We start from the raw sequence: 25,647 nt of genomic DNA, 5'->3' as shown, positions 1-25,647 counted from the left end.
ATAAGTGAACGAATGAATGGTTGTTTAAATTTCTAACTCAGAAAACAACAAGATAAAACAGTGAAAAGTTTTCTTTATTAAATTAGTTGCCTTGTGGATATACAGTGTTTAAGCAAAAATGGATAGTGGCTAGAAGTGAAATACAGAACGAGCATTTCTTCCTATTTAGGACTCCTCAGCTGGATGTATCTGCATCCGAGAGTTGATATTCACTCCGAGACTCAAACTCAGTACCGTTCGCTTCAAACGCCGTCGTGTTATCCACTTAGGTAGTGAGTCCTCATAGTCACTAAGTTGTGCAATGTGCTGAAGTTTAAATCACTTGGTATTGTTTGTTTGTATCTTCCCAAGTATATGTGTGACCAGATTGTTCGAAACGTATAACGCAACTACATCACATTTTTCAGATCAACTCCATCTTCTTATTGTTCTATCGAATTATAAGAGATTATGTGAGTTCAGTACATATTCTTTTTAAATAAGCCACTGTAATTTCAGCCTGTATAATGAGTTCTGAGTTGTTACTCATAGCATCTGATATGTTTATAATCTTTAATCTATACAGGTGACACGTTTGACTAATAATATATTAATATAGCTAAAAAAACCCATTTTTTTCGATGCGAAAACATTATTATCTGACATCTATAATACACTGAAAAATCATTTCTTATTATTCATAAATTCCCTTAGCAACGTCAATGGCTTATACTGTATTAGTTTGATCAGCATTCTACCATTTTTATTATATGAAATAGTTTATATTACTTAACTAAACAATTTAAGTATGTTACTTTCATACATTTTATCCAAGTATCAAGTATCGATCAACATCGCTATTTACGATATTACAGTATGTATGTAACAAAATATACAGAACACAAGGAATATATTAAGTAATTGTCGGCTTTCCATTGACAGCTACATAAAAAAATGGTAAATTTAGTAAGCTCAAAATATCAAAATACTTGTAATTAAAAAGAACATAAATAAATAAGTAGTCCATTAGAGAAGAATAAGTTATTCTAAAGTCAATAACTGAATTCAGTTTAAATTTGACAGTGTTTTCTATAACTCTTCGGAGTTCTAGTTCTGGAATTTTCGAAGATCATTCAACATACTAGAATGAATTCATTGCATTCTTAAAATATTATCATTCTTGCTTGGTTTACAACTGTAAAAAAATCAATTACATCAATGTATAATTATGATTTTTTTTCTGATTAAGTGATTCAATTTTTACGAACATGATAGTTAAAGAAGCAGGTTAACTAGAGCCACATAGTATTCACAAATAAAAATGATTCTGGATGAATTAATACACTACGGTATATCCATAGAAAACTTTAAGGTATTAATTTGACAAATAATCATGCGAAACTGAGCAGTAAGTTCCATTTATATAGTACAGGCAAATTAATATTTATAAGCAGAGATGGATGGTGGCGAGCAGTGAAATTCAGGACGCGCATTTCATCCTATTTGAGACTCGTTAGCTGGATGTACCTGCATCCCAGAGTTGACATTCACTTCGGGACTCGAACCCAATTACGTTTGCTTCAAATGCCATAACATAATCTAAACGGCGTCAAATCCCAATATGTTAATCAATTTTCATGTGTCTGGTCCCACACATACATATGCTCTCTGAATATGTACCAAAATGGCTACACAAACAAATCACATTAAATTACCCAATAAGAGCAGGTAACAAACATTCATCATTTTCCATTGTTAAACACATAGTTGAGACTGGTCAAAAGACTGACATTAAATCACTTTTTTGTAGTTTCGCTCAAAAGTTGTCCAGGGTGTATACTCAGGTTTATTGAAGTATCAGTCAAAACCCCTTTTATGTATTGAAAAACAATTTTGATAATCTTCATCTTCTTATTACACCATTCAAATTTTCATTGACATATATATTAATTTGGTAGATGTTCGCTCATTCGTTGGTTAAGTTGCCTGGTAGTACGCCCGATATAGCTATCTCCACGGGAGCAGCTGAATTTGTAAATGCACATTGAAGAGGCCAACTCAGGTAACTTATCCTTCGTTTAAGTAGACATCGTTGGTCGACAAGAGAAGGTCAACGCACGATTGGCTGCGTAGAATGTCCTGGTGATTACTTTAGTTAACCTATATTTCAGAGTATCACTAGCCACATCCCCGTTGAGTTGTACTTTCATGTATAAAGGTTTCTTACGAACAGTCGAAATCTTCGACTTCTTTATTATGTCACACATGTACTTCTTAATGAAAGCACTGAGATAGCCGATCTCGGTCAGTGAGTTGTTGATAAACTCAAGCTCCTGACTTAGAGTATCTACTGTACAAATCTTTTTTGCTCTGCTAGTGAAACATACTACCAGGCAACTTAACCAACGAATGAGTGAACATTTACCAACTTGGTATATAAAGGGCCAGATAAAATTTATTCGCAGTTATATATATTAATTGTACTTAAATTTCGTACACTTATTATTTCTATTCACTTTTTCATTTTCACTTATAGCCAAGTACAATTGGTGATATAGAACATTATTTCAAATAACAAGAAATTAATCACCTACAAAGAAAAAAACACTGATTTTTTTTTCAAAAATAAAACATAAACATAATTCCTAATCAGCTAATGAATTACACATTTGCCAGTATTTTTCCATCATTCACAACAAGTATAATAGCATTATTAGCAACAACCGTATCAACTGCTACACTTGGTGGTAATATTGTAGTATTAATTGCATTTTTTGTTGAACGTTCATTACGTATACCAAGTAATTATTTTATAGCATCATTAGCTATGACTGATGTATTAATTGGTTTATTTTCTATGAATTTATTTATTACATATCAATTACTTGGTTATTGGCCATTAGGTCATTTAATTTGTGATTTATGGTTATCATTAGATTTTTCAGCATGTCTTACAAGTCAATATACTGTATTTTTAATTACATTAGATCGATTTTGTTTAGTGAAAATACCAGCAAAATATCGTAATTGGCGAACATATAATAAGGTAAGTCATTTTTGTGTGTTATGTATATCCAATTTATTAACTGTAATATAAATTTTCAATTTGAACGACTTATGAGTTTATAGGTAACCATGCCAAAATTGAACGTGATAGTCTTCTACTCATTGGGATAGATCCTGGGTTTGAATCCCGCGAGGCGGGGTCGTGATTGCGCACTGCTGAGGAGTTCCACAATAGGACGAAACAGCCTTCCAGTACTTGCAGGTTTTCCATGGTGGTCTAGTTTCAGTTGACTCATGATCTCAACTGTTGAAATTACTACAATCTCCACAATACCCCTTCTCATTGGGATATAACAAAAAATATATTTATTATTGAACGATTTATGATTACAATGATTTCATATATTATCAGTAAAAGGTTATAGAGATTGTTGAGCTTAGATTGATACCATGGCTGGTTCAATGTCAGGTCACCACTGAAACCTTGGAAGTACTGAACGGCCATTCCATCCTAGTTTGGGACTCCTCATCAGTGCGCATCCACTGTCGCGCATGCGCCACTCAAACTCAGAGCCTTAGATCTCGTGCGCGAACACTTAACCTCTAGACCACTGGGCCGGCATCCAACGGTGTTAATGTCTAACTTTGACCAATCCACGATATTGCTCGACTTCATTGTCTTCAGCGAGTAATTGCCTCACAACAGACACGGATTAATTCTATCACCCTCTAGCTTAAATATCGTTCGATGATTCATTCTTTTTCCCATATATATATGTACTAGAATCTAATTGATAGCCTTTGCCTCGCTTTGCCATTATTCGATTTAACTAGAAATTCGCCTCTATATTTGCTAGCATACACACACATTCGCCTCTCTGCTTCAAATTCGCTTGATATGTTTTTAGCCTTGTAATCTGTGTTATCCGCTAATAAACTCTAGTTGCCGCTCCTTACTGCCTTCCGATTTCAAACACCATTGGGATTTATATAATAACGGTTATCGAGATGACTGATTAACTAAGCAAAGCCACTAAAAATACATTCAGTGTTATTAAGATCAGGTAAAGTAACACTCCGAAACCCTGAATCTTAAACATTATAGATAAATTAATTTGAATTGGTTGTTTGAAAATTTACACAGATGTTTAAGACTGCGATTGATCGGTCTCTTTTAACATAGGTGCATCCCATGTGAATTGCCCTAAGACTCCGATTGTCACAAGCATTAAAAGGTGATTTAGTTGGAGGGTAGTAATAGAATCCAAGACGAGAATTTCTTTCTTTTTGAGAATTGATACACGGATGTAGCTACTACAGCAAGACGTTTATATTCACTCACGGAATTGAACCTAATACAATTTGTTTCAGAAATTATCACGTTGTTCACTTATCTACTGGGTTGTTCAGTGGGTTGAATTTTCATTTATTTGTATTGGTAGTTTGAATTATTTTTATTGTCATCTAATAATGAAATTGATTAGTCTCTTTTTGAAATCAATATTCAATTTAACAGAAATAGTGTTCTACTGTATGTAACAGTGAATACAAATATAAATATGATTAAAAATTATAAACATTTAGCTGTGATACTTCTTCAAAGATCACTGTAAACCTACAAAAATGATCCGCGAAACTGGTAATAAAAAAAGCATTTACTATAAAACAGCCATCGTAACTATAGAAACGGTTACTCATTTGTAGAATACAGGATATTGATTGATATGTTTCAACTCAATGTAATAAACTGAAATTTTGGTCTAATAAGTTGTCTATTTGATATGTATACATATATCTAATAAAATCCATTCATAAGACAGCACATAATTGAGTATGATCATGAAAAATGGTGCGTATCAACAAACGTGATCTTGTGCTCATGTTAGTTAGAACCACTACTAACTAAAAATACAAAAATAGCTTATTAGATTATGTTATAAAATGAATGTTAATAATTTAATCACCTTCGTTTAAAGATTGGAAAGAAAATTTTATTTTATTTGATGATGTAATAGTTAACTTTTTTCATTATCTCTAAATATAACCATTAGATTTTCACAATTATTTCATCTAATTCAGAAAATTCCACAAGTTGAAATCATAAATCAATTGAAGCTAGACTACCATGGAAAACTTGGAAGCACTGGACGGCCGTTTCGTCCTATTGTGGGACTCCTCCGCTTCTGATACTAATCAACATATGCTCACTAGTGACTCGCCTGGAGTTCTAGTGAGAAGCAGTGACCAGTGGGGTTCAACCGGATCAGTTGTGAGATACTAACTCACTGGTGACAATGGTGGATGTATCGCTCAATTTCGTGGATTAGTTGAAGTTAGACATTAACACCGTTAGATGCCAGTTGGCTCAGTGATCTAGAGGTTAAGCGCTCGTGCGCGAAACTGATAGATCCTGTGTTCAAATCCCACGAGGCGGGATCGTGGATGAGCACTGCTGAGGAGTCCTACAACAGGACGAAACGTCATTCCAGTGTTCTCAGGTTTTCCGTGGTGGTCTAGCCTCAAATGACTCATGATCCCCACTACTGAAATTACTACACTCTCCAAAAAACCCTTTCTGATGCAAATGCTTAATAATTAACATTTTAACATGCCCTTTCAAAATCTAAACTGTTTTTGTTTTAATTTATATTGAATTTCTAAATACCAAAAAGTATATAGAGAATTCGATTTATTCGATAGAAAAACAACTTTTTTCTTCATCCTATGACGTAATAAATTTTAATTAATTTTTTCTGCCAAAAAATAACAATTTTGTTTAACTGATTAAATCTTGTACTGTTTATCACAATTTCTTAAGATGAGCTATTTTCAATTAATTATAAATGCATAACTACTTAAATGGAGTAAACAGAACATCAGTGGGGACAATTGAATGTATTTGATACGAAATTACAGAGCATTTCAATAAAATCTGAGAACCATATAGTAAATAGTTAATTTGCAAAATATCAATCCATCGTCTCATACTTTACTGTTCCTTTTGTAAATATCAGTCCATTGTCTCAGATTTCATTGTTCATGCATTTTCATACCTATTGCGTTACATATCCGTTCCTCTCATAACGATCTTCTGCTAAAATACATTCTATGTCTGACTGTGGTGCGTGCTACTTATATTGACAAAAGTAGTATATGACGCGAGTCAAGAATGTAATGGTTGGCGGCAGAAGATAGAGAAGATCAAGAAAGGAAGAGCGATAATAGAAAGCAATTAGTATGGGAATGCAAGAGCAATAAATTTCGAGACAATTATTGAACATTTTGCAAATTAAGTATTATAGTATGGTTTTTCTATTCTACCAAGTAACTCTGTAATTTTGTGCTAAATATAATTCGATTGTCCCCACTCGTGTTCTGTTTACTACATACATGACCACCGTTATATACTGCTTATGTGGATATAAGTAATCCACATCACAATACTACTGAAATTTTAATGGCACTTGTTTTAATTATTGAGATAAATTAGTCTTAATAAATCTTTCGTCTATTTTCTCTTTTCCACTTTATTGAATTTTTACTGTTTTACTAAACAGAACATTTATATATCAAAATGTTATTTATTTTAGCTTAGTAATATAAATTATTGATTTAGACTAAAAATAGTCAACACCAAGTGAATTTAAACTTTACTACATTGCACAAGTAGGTGGCTATACAGAACTCAGTAGCTAAGTGGATAACGTGATGGCGTTTGGGGTGAACGATACTGGGTTCGAGTCCCAGAGTGGACATCAATCCCGAGGTGCAGATACACCCAGCTGACGAATCCCAAATAGAAAGAAACGCGCATCCTGGATTCCACTTATAGTACTATCCATGTTTGCTGAAAATCAGTGCTGTACTTTTTTTTCTAGTAACATTAGATAAACTGTAGATTTTTAGAACTTAAAATATTAGATGGTGAGACTATAATTTATGGAGACCTTTGAGAGACTCTAAAGTGACCTTGAGAATGTCCACCTAATAACTAAGACTAAATGATGGTTATAAATCATGATGAGGAACTAGAATTAAGATTTACTTTTGATGATTAAGGGTTAAGTATTAGATTTATGGTTTTCATCATGAACTGATATCAGCTAAAATGTCAAAAAAAGGCTCTTTAACCAAATGGATGAATGAATTACACACTAATATCCAAGACCTATTATCTTATACGTGATTACTTACTTACGCCTGTTACTCCTAATGGAGCATAGGCCGCCGACCAGCATTCTCCAAACCACTCTGTCCTGGGCCTTCTTTTCTAGTTCCATCCAATTCTTGTTCATTTTTCTCATGTCTATTTCCATTTCTCGGCGTAATGTGTTCTTTGGTCTTCCTCTTTTCTTTTGACCTTGAGGATTCCATGTGAGGGCTTGTCTTGTGATCCAGTTGGTGCTTTCCTCAATGTGTTTCCTATCCACTTCCAGCGCTTCTTCCTCATTTCTTCCTCCACTGGGATCTGGTTTGTTCTCTCCCACAGTAGGTTGTTGCTAATAGTGTCCGGCCAATGGATCTGAAGTATTTTGCGTAGACAATTCTTAATAAACACCTGTATTTTCTGGATGATGACTTTCGTAGTTCTCCAGGTTTCTGCCCCATACAGTAGAACTGTCTTGACATTTGTATTGAAAATCCTGACCTTGGTGTTGGTTGACAGTTGCTTTGAGTTTCAGATGTTCCTCAGTTGTAAATATGCTGCTCTTGCTTTGCCGATCCGCGCTTTCACATCTGCATCAGATCCACCCTGTTCATCAATGATCCTGCCCAAATACGTAAAGGTTTTTACATCTTCCAAATCTTCTCCGTCAATTGTGATTGGATTGGTGCATGCTGTGTTGTATCGGAGAATCTTGCTTTTCCCTTTGTGTATATTTGGACGTATTACTGCTGAGGCTGCTGCTACACCGGTCGTTTTCTCCTGCATTTGTTGTTGTGATTGCGATAGGAGGGCCAGATCATCTGCGAAGTCTAGATCGTCCAGCTGCATCCTAGATGTCTTTATACGTGATTAATTCATCCATGAATGATAATCTCACTACAAAATCTATTTAGTTCATTTAAGAAAATGTCAATGATTCTTTCACTCTTAACTAAATAAAAACTAATTTTTAATACTGTTTTATTAAATTCAATTAATTGTTTATCAGATTATTATGTAACATCAGACATTTGATTAATTACTATTGTATTATCAATTTTATTTTGACTAAATTGTCGATGTGTATTATATATTGCCCTCCTTTCTACTTATTATTGTCATGAAACAAAGGAAATCCTTAACTTAGTTTGTTTTGAGTTAAAGAACAGACAAACACTAGATTGATGCTTCTCCCTTCTAGAATGAATATTGTTTTTTCTCTCAAACTAAAATGTTTAATGTTATGTTGTATTCTTTCCCCTCTAATTTACATGTTATTTAGTTGTTCGTAAAACTTTTGTTTTTTTTCTATCATTCTCTCTGTGAATACAGACGTTAGTAACATTGTTTAACGTTAACCTATTATCTATTCATTTCTTTTTACCTGATATATAAATGATTTAATCTATGGGATTAATGAACATTCAGTGTACATACAAACCTATATGGATGTAGTCATGCAAAGTGACATAGCTTTTCTTTCATAGACCTAACAGGATTACGTAATCATAAATAAACACAACAATAGATAAAAATAACTATACTGATAGCAATAATAATGATTATTATTATTGTTATTATTATTACTATTATTATTATTATTGAATAGTTAAGATCATGAATCGATTGAAGCTAGACCACCATGAAAAACCTGGAAGCAATCCTACCACACGAGATTCGAACCCAGGACTTATCAGTATCGCGCGAGCGCTGAACCACTAGACTACTGAGCCCGCATAAAACGGTCTTAATGTCTAATTTCAGTCAATCCATGGTGGTCTAGCTTCAATTGACTCATGAATTCAACTATTGAAATTACTATGATATCCACAAAACCCCTCTCTGATTTTAATAATTATTATTATTATAAAAAGTAGGTGCATTTGCGACTAGTTATTTTTGTACGAAAAGGTTGGTGCAATAAAAGGACGATACCTAATGACTTACTAATAAAATCGGTATTATAATACCACAGATTTCCTTACCATATAAATAAGTAGCAACCAATTCAAAGTCTCACAGGGAACAACAATTCATTGAGGACTGTGTATATGATAATTTAGCCATGCTCTATCTAGGAATTCTGGACAAATGTCTCGGAGGTTCAGCATGGATTTCGTGATGTGACAGTCATATTTTTATAATATATAACTGAATATTCAATAGTGAGGTACCCAGACAAAAAACATGTCATCAATTCATGAAGGCATTGCATATTAATCTGAGCCATGTAGATGCTTTCATTCTTTATCTCCCTCTCCACCTTCAATTCCAGTATTCCTTCATATATATCTTACCACTCTGTCTATTCAAACTTTATTCTCGATGCTCAGTCTTTTATGTTGTAAATTATTCTGCCCTCTTTTACTACATATCTTGTTAACCTCATCTGGTCGTGATAATTAGGTAAGGCAACTTCAACCAGTTCAGACCTGTGAAAACTGCACTTCTCCCACTTATTTACATAATATTATCACTCTTTATTTTGTTTGGCTTTCACGTAAGTCTTTCCGAATTCTAGTTAAAACTCATCGTTTTTGTTGTCCAGTAAGTCAAGAAAGAGCTAGATATCCACTGATTTTGGCTATGCTATAACTCGAAACGATGTAGTTTGCCCTTAACCTGACCATTTTTCAGATCATTAATTTGAATATATGAAATGAAGAAGCTGAAGGGATTTTCTCAAAAAGAATATTCTTCATTCAAATGGGGATCTTTAAACAATGATTAATTAACTAATTAATTTAATTATAACAATTTTCAAGGTATTCAATGAACCAATTATTAACGAAACAGTAATGACATTTGAAAATTGATCAAACTCTTATAGTCTAATCTCTAATGATAATTTAATTATAATTTTAGACATTAATATGTTTAATATTAATGTAAAATGTGATCTAATCATTCTAGCTTATTGATAGTCTTACAGCTGAATGATTACCGATATGTGAATGTTAAAATATATGTCAGACATTCCTTCCTGTTTCATTTAAAACAAAATCTATGATCATCACTGATAACTATTACGTCATTTAGTTGAATAATTGAAGTGTTATTGGCAGAAGCATTTTTTCTGAACTAGTCCATTATTTAAGTGACATGAATTAAAGTTTTATGTCTTTCTAGTCTTAAATTCATTTGGTGTTATTTACTTATATCTGCCCACTGTTATTTAGGACTGCAATTGATCAGACTCTTGTTAGCATATGTGCATCCTGCACGGACTGCCTCGATATTGCCTTAGTTCACAAGCTTTATAAGGAAAGATGGATAGTGGCTAGAAGTGGAATACAGAAGGCTCGTTTTGTCTTATTTGGGAATTACCAGATTGATGTACCTGCATCTCAGAGGTGATGTTTACTAAGGGTCTCGAACCCAATATCATTAACTTCAAACTCCATCATGTTATCTACTTAGCTACTGAGTCCTGAAAGCTGCTTGCTAGTGCAATGTGGTGAAGTTTTAAAATCACTTGGAATTGTTTACTTGAATTGTCCCACCGATGTTTAGGATCGCAACTGATCAGTCTCTTGTTGGTATATGTGCATCCTAGTTTCAATAATCATGTATTTACGTATATATTTATCCTTCTCTTTTACGTGTGGAACTTTTCAGTAATTTAATTTATTGTTAAATTTGAAATTAAAACATAAAAGAAAGGAAATTTGAGCTGACTTTAAATTTCAAATTGTTATGTTAAACAAAATTGTTAATAAACGGTAGGCGGTAAAGATGGATTTTATCACGTAATAGTTAGCTTTTCAATGATGTAATTCGAAACGAAATGATGTTATTTGTTTTGGGCAATGCTGAATTATACATGTGCATATAAATATGTCTATCGAAAGAGACAAAGCTGGAAATGGTATTGAAATATAAATTTCTTAATGCATGCAATCTTACAAAACATGTGGAGATTGAAATTCAGTTTCGAGAAGTTACATAGACCAATATTTGATCTAATAAAAGAGACACTTCAAATGAGATTTGGTTGTTTTGTATCAATGTAATGAGTAATGAGTACTAAGTAGTATTCTAGCAATAAAGTATAACTTTTAGTAAAGCTGATTTATGACTCTTATTGGAGACTTGGAAATATGTTTCTATCTATTTGACAATCAGTACCAGTGTACTTGAATCTTAATGTTCCACACTTCAATTAAAACTCAGTACTCTTTCACAAGTTGAAATCATGAGTCAATTGAAGCTAAACCACCATGGAAAACCTGGAAGCACTGGACTCTTTGCTTCAATCATCCACTGATCTAATTCATTCATGATTTGTAATTTAAAGTACTATAATAGTAATCTATTAAGGATGCAGATATCTCAATAGTTAGTGAGTAAACGCAGTCATGAATGTTAACAATGGAAAAACTCAAACTAAGACAAATATATAAAAAGTACAGATTTGTAATTGAAGGATATGTAAACGCATTAAACATAACATTCACTTTGATTATAGAATTTCTTGCTTACTTCATACCACATTATTGATCCCCATGATTCATGTAATAAGTTTTCTTTGACCTACAATAAACTTCAAGTATATTTAGTATACTACACATTCAGACATTGATAAACACCAAACAAATTTATCTTCCTCTTAGTATTCTCTCTATATTATCTAACAGTGTTATTATCTTACATTTATTAATGATTTTTGACTTATCGTTCAATGTGAAAATTAGCATAAATCTACAGTTGAAAAATATACATTTTGTGCTTGCTTTGATAGCATCAATGCAACTATTTGTATATGTTGGGCATTTTCTTCTTCATGGCCAGAGTATAACAGAAACTTTCCTGAAGCTAGTCGTTGTTGTCCAACTTACGTCCAATGTGTTTCACTGATCCCAAGCACCTCCAGGTTGTGTCTCCTCATTTCTGCAGCAATTCAGAAAAGTCTCCCAGTCTCCCACATTGTACGGGCATTCCACATACTTAAATAAACGGTTACTCTGGTTGTAAAAAAGGGCATCAGCTTCGTGGCTTCCGAAGGAACTCAGCTTTTGCCATGAGGCGTCATAACTCTTCTAAATGAAAACCTTCTGACTCCCAGGGCATAGTTTAAGTAGTTTGAATAATTTTTTTCTGTTGAGTGTCTTTTTACCGAGTTAGCTTTTTACGGAATGGGGTCGCTGACTCCATGCCCAACCCTCCTCCTTTATCCGGGCTTGGGACCGGCAGCATCCCCAGAGGGGCTCCAGGTGAAGTTGTTATCATACACAGTAAATGTATAAGCAATGTATTACACTTTCTTTTACTAAGTTATTTACATTGGCTATTGTTACTGAAAAGCTTCTATGATAGAGAAATTTTCACAGAGGTGTAAGAAGGATTTGATTGTGACGAACTTGGTCTCGTGTGTTGTTACAGGTATGAGGGTTGATGTCACTTCCAGGCTGCCCACACCATGAAAGGGTATTTATTGAGGAACCTGAAAAGGGAGTTGGATTAGTGTTGGTCCTAACGATCTAAGAGCGTGACTGCAGAGTCCAAGGGACAACTGCTTGAGACCGGTCACGTACGGCCTTTTCGTGTGAACTTTTTGATGTGTTAGCTCCGTTCTTCAAAAGGCCTAACCGCTGGAGACAGAAATCTGTGAGGTAAGGTGAAGTGTGACATTTTTAGGGTCGACCTTTTCTAACCCTTTCCTTCCTTGTGAGAAGGCAGCATCGCTGCAGATGCTGGTTTTCCGAAGGAAATACCTTACTCCCGTCACATCCCTCTACAGCCAGCAGTACAACTTCGCCCTCAGACCTTGAGTTGCTGCTTTTAGTCTTACTGTTTTTCAATCAACCTGCCTGGCATGGTAGAACCTACAGGAACATATGTTCCAGCCAATGTAGCTCGGTTGGGTCATCACATAAATTTCAAGCAATACCACAACAGACAAATTTTATAAATTCGGGCAATTTTAAAGTTTATATACTAAAGACGAATAATGCTACACATAGAAATAGCTATGTAAACCATTAAAATAATTTACTTTAAATGTGTTACTTTCATTTTTTTGGTATTATTTAAGTAGAGAATATCATACTAGTCAGAATGATTGTTATTACTGATGAGCAAACTAAAGTTACTATTGTACACCAAAACTAAGTGACAAACTAATAAACATTTAAAGCATAAATCTGATATCACTGGTTGAGAAGGCGAAATCCAATTCTTTTACTCATTGTAATTCTTGCTCAATATCACTTCCGTTTTCAATTCTAAATGATGATTATTTGGAATAATATTTCTGTTTACTTTCCAATGTGATATTTTATTTGGTATAACATTAATTCAATTGAGTGTGATATTATTTCAGGAAATGATACTCAGCATAATAGACAGCATGTGACTTTGTTATAACCCTGGGTACTTTATATATATGTGATTTTATTCTAATTCAGAATCAAAATAAGTGTTCAATCAGTATATATTGAGCGTATTTTTAACTACGGTTGTTGTGTCTTAGGAGTTGATAAATCGTCGCTTGTATCAGTCTTGGTGTTCTTCCTTGGCGTTGTGAGAATTACGGTAGTTCCCCGTTCTTTCAATTATAAGAATAAGAGACATGGATACAACAAGATGACAACATTATACATTACAAGAAATGAATGTTGTCCATCAATTAAAATTAATTTATTGTTTAATAACAAAAACACTTTTATTATCCATCGACTAACTTTTATGTACACTATAATTCTCCAAAGTATCATTATTGATTGTACTGCTTAATTAATAAAAAAAGGATGTCTGTTACATGATTATATTTATCACTACTCTAGAGTTTATAAAATGTAATCACAGTTATCATTGTACAATAATCCTCAGTAGTAATATTGAAATATTCAACTTGACGTAACTCGATCGGCGAGACCCTAATTTATGGACGAATTTTGAACGAATTTTAAGTGACCTTGAGAATATTAGCCAATCAGCCGACAGTAAGTATAGAGTAAAAATGTATTATACAAAACCAAGGAAATAAAGTGGATACATTTCTTATACATGGTTCAAAAAATTGTCATGGTTAGAAAGAGTTTCAGAGGTTCTAAAATCGTAATGCATGCAGTAGAGGGGATCATTCATACGGTTACAGAATAATCGGCCTCTAGAGCCATGATAAAGTCTTAAAAACTCTTTCAGCCTCGACCACATAATTTCACTATTGTTAATGTGCACTTCGGTTTTTGAGTGCACAAAATGCTACTTGTGGATAACGACACGATGCACATAACCAAGGCTATGAAGGAGTCTGTACAATCTCTAAACATCCGTATATATTGTAGTACCTGGCTGCAGCCAGTGTTACTGGCACTTTTATTATCCAGTTCGCGATAACTGTCATAATTTGCCTCAGTTAGGAATTATGTATGGGGTTTTCATCACGAACTGACATCAGCTATAGTACCAGAAATTTATTTAGCCAAATGGGTGAAAGGCTTTCGTGCTCATCCATAAATTAGTCTCGCCACTAGATCATTAAAATATATATATATACGCAAATTGAGTCTTTTTTCAAAAATGTCGCACAATTTTGAATGCCTTTAAATAACAAATACTATTATACAATGGTGTGTGCTACTAATGCCGATAGATATAAGTAGTATGTCTCATCAATCGAAAGTACCTGGCGGCAGAAAGTTAAGAAGATCAAAGAAAAGAGAACGTGAACAAAGAATGATTGGTGTGGAAGCTAAGGAACTATGAAGTCTGAGACAATTGACTGATATTTTGCTAATGAAGTATTTACTGTATGGTTTTCAGATTTTACTAAGATATTTTGTAATTTTGTATTCAAATACATTCAAATACAACACTAACAAATTCTATATTTTGATATTAATAATAAATGTACGTGTCCTTTCAAGTAATCAGGAATGTATATGGTAAGAATATGCAACGACCTTCACTAAACACACGAATGACTTTCATACTACCTAATCAAAAATAGAAAATTAGAATTCGGCTTTCATGTAAGAGCTCCAAAATATAGAAAGGCGATAGAAGTACAGAGGATGAGGAGTTTTAAATTAATTATTGAACTTATTAGTGCTAGCTGTCGATTATTATGATTTTTGGCCCCATATCTTTTAAGAGCTAACTCCTAACTCTACAACCTCTCTACTCTACTTTCTAACCGTGGAACTCTTGAACCCTAGCTCCTAATTCTAAAACTTCTAGACCCTGGCTCCTAGCATTTAAAAATCTTGACTCCAACTATTAATCTTCAAATCTATCGACTTTAGCTACTATCCTCTAAACGTCTTAACCGTTATACCTCATATCACTTCATATCACCAATATTTTCAACCTTAACCCTAGTGTTATATCCCGACGAGAATTATGAATGGTAACTTTTAAGAACTATTTATAGACCAATACGATGCATATATTTTTATTGTATAATTGTCAAGCAACTAAACTGTGCATATTCACGTTCCTATTATTAAAAGCTTTATGTCGACCCATAGACTATTATTATGTCATTTACTATTCTTGAGTTATGCCCAGTCAATTAATTACTACCTCCTATATTCACAGCCACTTTTGGCTAGATCTTGTACAAATGTTATTTTCCATTTTATAGTACTATGTGGTCTGCTTGATTTGTATATAAACTCAGTATGTTTGAAATAAATGATTCATATTGCAGAGACTGAGATTGGTGTTCTGGATTTAACTGGTTGAGCTAGGCAGGAAGCAGGACGAATAGGGACTCTAGACTGCTCGTACGCGTTTTATGCGCCATTAGTCCAGTCGGTAAATCACTGTTCTCTAATTGGCAGTATCATTACGTTGTATATTAGTTAGGCACGAGGCCACAAGTTATAACACTTAACTTCTAACCGTTAAACTCCTTAACCCTAGATCCTAATCCTAAAAACCTCTAAACACTAAGTTCTAACCCTAATACTTCTAACCTAAACACACTTAACCCAAACATGTTAACGATACGAGTTTATTCCACGAGTAAACTACCATTCAATCTTTTCGAAATATCATAAGTTTTAATAATAAACTATCTCCAACATTGTTATAACTTTTGACTGCGGGTTAGACCCAGCGAACTATCGATCGGAGCAAAGACGCGTAAAACACGTAAGAACGACCTAGAGTCCTGATTGACCCTGCTTCCCTGTCTAGCCTAGCCAGTTGAGTCCAGAACGCAAGTCTCAGCCTCTGAGATATGAATCATTATATTTCAACTATATTGAGTTTATATACCAATCAAATCGACCACAAGGTATCAATAAAATATGAAACAACATTTGTACTAGAATTAGCCAGATGTGGCTGTGAATGAGGGAGGTAGCGATTAACAAACAGGGAATAATTCATGAATGGTAAATCGTATAATAATAAATTATAGGTCAAAATCAGCCCTAATGGGCTGGTATCGGACGAAACCTCAGCACGGATTCGAAAAGCTCGTTTGGCTTTTGCCAACTTACGTCACCTATGGTGAAGGCGAGATATCCGTCTATCAATAAAAGGACGGGTATACTGTGCGGCAGTTCGTTCTGTTTTACTTTACGGCAGCGAAACATGGCCATTAAGAGTAGAAGACACCCGTAAGCTCCTAGTATTTGACCACAGATGCCTTAGAAATATTGCTGGCGTCTGTTGGGATCATCGGGTAAGTAACAGTGAGGTTAGACGCAGGGTATTAGGTAATGATGGTAAATCAGTTGATGAGGTTGTTAATCTTCATCGACTGAGATGGTTGGGCCACGTGTTACGTATGCCTGAACACCGATTATCACGTCGTGCAATGCTAACGGGTGTTAGAGATGGTTGGAAGAGAATTAGGGGCGGCCAAACCAAAACGTGGCATCAGTGCTTGAAGACACTAACCTCTAGTCTGAGCCATATTGGTAGATGCAGACTACTTGGTTGGGGTCCGCGTGACTTTTGTAACCAATGGTTAGAGACTCTTGGTGACATGGCTCAGAATCGATCACAATGGCGTAAGTGTATACACTCCCTGTCTTCCCTTAAACTAAGAGATTAAAATCACTTCATATCTTTCTTTCTACTAACTAATTCTTTCTTCCTGTACTGTATCCTTATATGCAATCTTTCTCCTATATATTACCACCTTTGACCTAACCACTCCTATGAATCCGGTGTTCATCTTGCTGTGCTAATGCGGTATGGCAACCTGGACCGATGCATATATGTGTCTGGTCCTACGTTGTAGTTGACTGACTGACTCACTGATAGGTCAAAATAAAACTCATAATAAGAGGGACATGAATAATGAACAGTTTAGTTACATAACAATTATACGATAAAAATATACTCATAATATTGGTCCATAAATGGATCTCAAAAATTACCATTCATTATTCTTATCCGGATATAAAAAACATCATTTTAAAGTTGAACATTAGTTAACTTGATTTTAATGAATTGCTCAAAGTCAACAGTATAATATTAATCTTATCTGAATTCATAAACATGTAATATCTTTAATTATGTCTATACTTTATTTGTATTATTTTTAGGTACGAATAATGATTTGTATAAGTTGGATATTTCCAGCAACATTATTCACATTACTTATATTTGGTTGGTCATATATAACTGGTGAAACACAACGTGATATAACTAAATGTGATGTATCATTTACATATTATCCAATATTTAATACAACATTAACTATAGGCTATTTTTGGATTACATTAATTATTATGTGTAGTTTATATGTTGGTATTTATAAAGTAGCACGTAGATTACAAAAAAAATCATTAGAAAGTAATAAACGTTTAGTACAATTTTTAACAAAAGTTGATCAAGATTCAATACATTCACAAAGTAATCAAAATTCATTAGATGATAATAATAATAATAATAATAATAATAATAACGGTAATAATGATCGGAAACATTCCAAATCAAAAGTTATTAAAGGAAATATGAAACGATATCGTGATCGAACAAATAAACATTTTTATTATGAACCTAAATCAAATTACAATCAATCATTTGATGATGTAATGGATTGTAATTTTACATTCAATAAAAAGTGTAAATATGATCCAATTCAACGGTAAGTAATATTGATCAATTAATTATAAAAATTTAAAAAAAACTATTTTGTTATCAGAATGGGTTTTGTGGAGATTTTTTTAGAAATTTCACTAGTTGAAATCATGAGTCAATTGAAGCTGGACCACCACTGAAAACCTGGAAGCACTGAACGGCTGTTTCGTCCTATTGTGGGACTCCTCAGCAGTGCGCATCCACTATTTTGTATTTATGTATAATTAGTTATTATTACATTGAATGATAGAGAAATAAAATTTGTCATATTCTTTTTATCTATTAGCAGCTAGTGATGAATGTATAATGCTAGTATTTGAACGAAGAATATTCACTTCGCATTCATCCCTCCGTATTACGTCTTACTTATTTGATCGAATTGTAATTGCACTATTGTATCTCTCTCACCCTATTTGACCCATATTTATTTTGATCATGGATCTTAAAATTTCACTTAACACATATGCAGATTCAAGTTGACATTCTATATGAGTCATATTAACATTGACAATTTTGTTGTATTTTGTTTATCACAATCCTAAATTCACATGCTTTTAACGATGTACTTTGCCCTTCACCTGGCCATTTTTCGGATTAATAATTTGGATATATATGAATTGTAGAACCTGAAGAGAATTTACCGAAAAGAATATTCTTCGTTCAAATACTAGTCTTTTAATATGACGGGGATCTTTAAACGATTAGAATGTATAATGATAGAATTCAGACCAATACCTATGTGTTAAAATAAAATATAAAATAAATAAATAAATCAGTGGTCTAGAGGTTAAGCATTCGCGCGCAAGATTGATAGGTCCTGTGTCCGAACCTCGCAAGGCTGGATCATGGATGCGCACTGCTGAGGAGTCCTATACTAGGACGAACCGGCCGTCCAGTGCTTCCAGGTTGTCAATGGTGGTTTAGCTTCAATTGAATCATGATTTTAACTATTGAAATAATTTATTAGCAGATTTCCATCACTTATCTTTTATATTTTGTGTGATTTTTCCAGTTCACAATCACATTCTATTTCTTTTTCTATTCACTTCAATTAGATCTTCTTGAACTTCTGTTGCCAAATTTTCCATATTCGATTAGTGTTATATACTACTTATGTCGATAGGCATTAGTAGCATACATAACAATATTACCATCGATTGTATGGGACTAATGTAGAATTCAGTATATATAGATGTTCATCACTAAAGTAAATATTTTCTGAGACATATTTTGATGAATATAGCTATGTGATCTAAACAATCTAATTGGATGACATCCTGCTACTGGATCAATCACAATTAATCATTCAGTCATTTTCTTGTTGTAATTAAAAACTTGTTATAAATATATACAGAGTTGCATTTTGGCCAGATTATACATTGTGGTCACAGATCATGTGTATCTTCTGATATTCTTGTTAATTCAATAAGAAATCCCATATTAGGAGAGAAATATTCAAGTATATGTACTGCCGATTAGTGTGTTATCAGTTCGAATCTACCCATCTTTTCATCACATTGACCCACTCAGTCACGTTAGTTATGACTTTCCTGAATTAAGTTTTATGTTTTATCAGAGATTATTCAGGGGTGATGGAGAATTCTTGACGCTCCGAATGAGAATCTTGAAGCTGATATGTCGTTTGAACAGAATGGTTGCAACCTAGAGTAAACAACACAAATTACTTAATTTTGTTTGTTTGGAACCTGTTCTTATTTATGTCTTCCTATAAAAACGACAGATAGTCTTACTTACTTACACCTGTTACATCTTGTGGAGGAGCAAAGGCCGTCCACCAGCATTCTTTATTCAACTCTGTCCTGGGGAATACTTTCCAGTTGCTATTCATCCTTTTCATATCTGGTTACGATTCTCGACGCAGTGTGTTCTTTGGCCTCCTTCTATCCCGTTTCTCTTCAGGATTCCAAGTTAGCACTTGCTTCGTAATGCAGTTTTATGATTTCTGCAATGTGTGTTTTATCCACATCCAACGTCTCTTCCTAATTTCCTCTTCAACTAGAAGCTAGTTTGTCCTCTCCTACAGAAAACAATGATTAACGATCATTACAACCTAGCAAATCAGCATAATTTCTAAGTATGAAATTGTATGAATCGAAGAGCTTGCCAGATTTTTCCTAATAATAAACAAATTATAAATAATATCAGTTAAATATTTGTAACCAATATAGGATTCTCTTTAATATAAAGCTGAAAAGACAGTGACTAGACAGAAGTTTTTATTCTTAGACGTCAACCAAGGAAAGTGATATTCGAATTATTAAGAAACTAACTAACCATCTACTGCTTCTCTGACAGCATTACTATTAGTTCAGAATACATGTACTCTCTTATATAACTGAATAACTTCTCCAAAAATTAGGAACAAAGTTCACCAGTAATTACTAATCTATGTACAACAACAATTTTTGATAAGTTTTAATAAAAATAACTGAGATAGCCATTCAGTGAAATATTAATTCAAGACCTCCAGTAGAAAATCGATTTACAATAAGATCCACATATGTCTTAATACAAGATCTACACCGTTCGAAACGGCTACGAAATTTCATCCTTAAAATAAATCCTTTGATACCCAGTGATTAGAAGTAATCGATAAGATGTGAAATAATTCAGGTTATTTGCTCATCTATTTGAATAAGACAAAACTAGACAAATCATGTAACAAAGGAATCATTCTAATCTTTTTTTGGTTATTTTAGTAATCTTCATGTATTTATCCTTATTAATTCGTCTAAGCGCATTGTGCTCATTCTCATACAGCTATTTAGTATCCGGAACATTGTATACCAAATTAAAGTTAAAAATTATATTCAACTAGAATCAATCAAGAGCTAAACATATGCCTTGAGCTTTAATTTAGTGATTATGAAGTTCAAAAAGTACGAAATATAAATTACTAAACATCGAAACAAGTAATCAAGTAACCCCAATACAAACTCAATAGAATTTCATTAACTATAAGAATTAAATAAAAATAACATAAATAAGCAAGCATGGATAGTAGTTAGCAGTGGAATCCAGGACGTGCGTTTCGTCAGCTGGATGTACCAGTATCGCAGAGTTAATGTCCATTCTGGGACTCGAACCCAGTACCGTTCGCTTCAAACTCCATTGTGTTATCCACTTAGCTATTGAGTCCATCCTTTCTTAAAAAAGCTTTTGAATTAAGGCAATATCGAGGTAATACACACAGTATGCACATACCAATAAGAGACTGATCAATTGCAATCCTAAACATCAATGAGAAGATTCAAGTGAATTTAACATTGATAACTAATAAATGATCAATCAGTATAAAAATTAACATTATTTTATGATCTATTTCTTTCAGAAATTTATTGACAGCGGTTGATGATCATCCACATAACTCATTAAAAGAATCACATTTCATAGAAATTAATTCAAAAAGTAATTATCCTATAAAAAACAATACAAATAAATGTCATTTGGAATATGGAAGTGAAACTAGTGGTTGTTCAACATTTCATCCAACAAATAATAATAGTACTGAAAGTAAAACTCAATTATCATCAATCATTGAAAGATCTCAGTTACTTTCAACTATAGATGTATCAAAAAAATATGAAGATATAACATTTAAAATTTCTAAAAATGAATCTTTATCTTCTATATCTGATGAATATTTCTCATTACCATCTGTAAATTTTTATATACCATCACCAAAAGTTCCTATATCATCACCAATTCAAAGTAATCAGTCAATATCTTCAAAATATATAGAATCAGATAATAGTTCCCCGGTATGGATTAAAAAAGATGCTTGTTATGATTCTGGTTTAAATTTATATGTATATGATATATGTCCACAATTAATGAAATGTCAAACATTTATTCATGAAGGAAATATTTGTCAAAATAGCATCTGTTTATCGGATTCAACCTCTTGGAATCAATGTATTCAATCATGTTGTCTGTTAGAAAAAGTAAGTTACCGTTAAAAATAAGATGAATGCTATTAGATATTATTTTATGTATCAAATATTTAATTGATGTTTAGTTCAGAAAAATTGATAGATTGTAGTGACTGTGCTTCGTTGACCAATCAATCTCGTAACCGTTACCATATAATCCTCTACGGTGTTTGAAATCAGAAGGCAAAGAGAAGCAGCGACTACAGTTTTATTAGCAGATAACTCAAACCACAAAGCAATGATGAGAATGAGTGAGTCAGCGAACCGAGAGTGTAGTGTTAAATGTACATGTATATATAGGGAAATGAAGGGATCATCGAATCAATGATGCAGCTAATGATAAAGCTAGCAGAATGAATATGTACGTAGGCGGTAAGCAACGTTCAAGCATACATATTTCATACAAGCACAACAATGATAAGGGTACAATAAGTTGTTATAGTATGGATGACTTTGTCCGCCAAACAAGTTAGCAAAAGGGCTTAGCTGAGTTAAATGGGAACAAACTCAATTGCACGTGAGTTGCTATAATATTTATCTAAATATTCAATGGTTTTTATATTCAATGTAATTGACCAAATTATTACTTATTATTGTAAGCTTTCTACTTTTAAATAATGAATTAGGATTATTTTACTTAACTATCCATAATCTATACTTTATAGAATCAAAGCCATATCATCACAAACAAAAATTTAAATTTAGTAACATCCTCTAGGACTAACCTCATTTTATCCAAGTATTCTTGGTGGTCGTGTAGTACTACACCAGCTCCTTTGTCGGAGCTAATGCTCCTGAAAAGAAAAAACTGAAATGTCTTGCGTTGTGAATGCAGACTGCTGTCATAAATTGGGACAAAATAACTATCCAATCTAGTCAGTAAACTAAGAATATTATTATAAATAAATAATATATTTGTAATATCTCAATGAGTAGAAAAATTCGATTTTCTAACGTAATATTCTTGTTGTTCCGTTGTACTATTTAAACTTGGATTAATTTTTGTTTGACTATTTATTTATTCTCTGAAAAAGTAGCTTACACTAAGTCACGAAACGTCAGAAAATCGAATTGTTCTACTCATTGGGATGTTACAAATATATTAATTAATTCATACCAATCTACCCAATGCTCAGTTTATTCGACATTATCAAGTCAAACCTTGATAATGAAACCTAAGAATATTATTATACTAACCTGGTACTAGGCTAATTTCTGTCTAGTACTCTAAAATTAATCCATTTCACTCAACTTGATGTAAATAAGAACGAAATTCTAATCAAAGACGGAATAAAATGTGTAAAAACAAAAACAGAAGAAGCCATTTTTTTATCATTTCACATTCATTATTAAGCTTCAATTAATGGAACGTAAACAAATAGATATATTCATATTTGTTGTCACATTAGCCATATGAAAATTCAAACCCCCTTTGTGTATTCAAAAACAGTTTGTTCTCATCTTAAACCTACCCCGATAATATTGACTTATTAACCAGAGTGATTAGGTTTCAAATTGTGTTCACATTATTATAAATAATCTTATTATTATTATTATTATCCTTGACTCCTCGTGCCCCATTTACAGTCTAGTTGACCTTTTACTTTTATATATAAATGTTCTTAACAAGTATATGTGTGATCAGATTGTTCGAAATGTATTGCGCTAATATATCACATAGTCCTAATAATCTTTGTCTTCTTATTACATTATCGAAATTTATCAAAGGGATTAATTGCTTTAAACACATAATCATTAAAAAATCTATCCTTTTAGTATATAAATATGAAAACATTCAATAGGTTTTGTTTTTTACTCTGGAAAAAAAGATGATCTCATTTCTATAAAACGAGTTGTATTGTGGTGAGCTACTTATATTCACATAAGTAGTATATAATAATTGTGAGGCATAGAATGTATTTCAGTAGAAAATCGAAAAGGAAAGAACGGGAAGCGAAAGCAATTAATAATGAAAATGCATAAACAATAAAATCTGAGACAATGGACTAATATTTACAAAAGTAACAATCAAGTTTGACACAATCGATTGATATTTTGCAAATTAACTATTTACTATATGGCTCCCAGATTTTATTGAGATGTTCTGTCATTTTGTATTCAAACACGTTTAATTGTTACCACTCGTATTCTTGTTCACTACAGTATTAAGTTCATTTCCAGTTTTTTTTTTAAATTTTATTTTAATCATTAAACAATAATAGTGTGAATATTCAGATTATACAACATCAAGTGATGATCCCAGTTCAACATTATATAATCAATCAATAATTAATGATCATTGGTGTCTACGTTTTATGAATAAATGGAATAAATCTAAACGTGATCGAACTATTAAATCACCTTGTGTATTCAATCAAATAAAACATAATTCATTATTATGGTATAAATCTAATGATAAATCATATTTAACTGAATATCAACCTAATTCTAATGTTAATACTGATCAAGAAATATGTCCATTTTGTCAAATAAATAAAGATAATAATAATAATAAGTTTATTCAGCAAGATAAATCAAAACAAAAATCTGGATTGCAACTAATAGTAGAACAGATCAAATTCAAAGTTCAATATTGTTGTTGTTGTATTCTATCATCAAAACATGTAAATATTCCTTTAAATAATAATCCAATACAAATTCAATCAAATAGTACAACCAATAATAGTAAAACTATACATAGTAATGATAATAGTGATAATGATTGTGTAACACAATATAATCAATTAAAAATTAAACATAATAAATTATCAATTAAAGATAAATATAAACAACAAATTAATTTACAAATACAACAACAACAACAACAACAATTACAACATAGAAAATCATCAATAACAACGAATAAACGACAAACAACCTTTTCAATATTTCAATCATTATCTAATATTGATATGCAAAATCGTAAACATGCATGTAAAGCATTAAAAACAATTAGTCTTATATTGGGCGCATTTATGATATGTTGGACACCATATCATATAATTGTATTAATTAAAGGATTTTGTGATGATATTAATACGCATAATAGTTGTGTAAATATTCATTTATATAATCTTTCTTATTGGTTATGTTATATGAATTCACCAATTAATCCATTTTGTTATGCATTATCAAATATTTCATTTAGGCGCACATTTTTTCGAATATTACGATGTGATTTCCAAAAAAGATAAAAAAATTTATTGAATGTTTCTTTTTTTGTCGTTGTTTTAAACAATCATTGTTTATGTATTGTGTACACCTTTTTTAAAAAAAGAATGTAATCATAAACCAGCTATCGATATTTGTCACTCTCTTATAGATCAATTATGTTGAAATCATGAGTTAATTGAAGTTAGACTATCATGGAAAACCTGGAAGTATACTAGACAGCTGTTTCATCCTATTATGGGACTTCTTAATAGTGCGCATCCATGATCCAGCCTTGCGAAGTTCGAACACAGGATCTATCAGTCTTGCACTCGAACGCTTAACATCTAGACTACTGAGCCG

General features: G+C 32.6%; 1 protein-coding gene across 1 annotated transcript; it reads left to right on the top strand.

Moving 5' to 3' along the window:
• Positions 1–1,154: 1,154 nt before the first annotated feature.
• Positions 1,155–25,328, top strand: CHRM5_1 (Muscarinic acetylcholine receptor M5; the record flags this gene model as incomplete). Its single annotated transcript, XM_035730114.2, has 4 exons — positions 1,155–3,025; positions 17,644–18,188; positions 21,534–22,146; positions 24,357–25,328. Exons 1-4 carry the CDS (start codon positions 2,636–2,638, stop codon positions 25,326–25,328), a joined length of 2,520 nt encoding a protein of 839 aa, XP_035589281.2. The 5' UTR covers positions 1,155–2,635.
• Between the last annotated feature and the right edge of the window lie 319 nt (positions 25,329–25,647).

The sequence above is a fragment of the Schistosoma haematobium genome, chromosome 4 (genome assembly GCF_000699445.3).
Source record: "Schistosoma haematobium chromosome 4, whole genome shotgun sequence".
NCBI lineage: Eukaryota > Metazoa > Platyhelminthes > Trematoda > Strigeidida > Schistosomatidae > Schistosoma > Schistosoma haematobium.
This window is presented reverse-complemented; position numbering and strand designations above follow the sequence as displayed.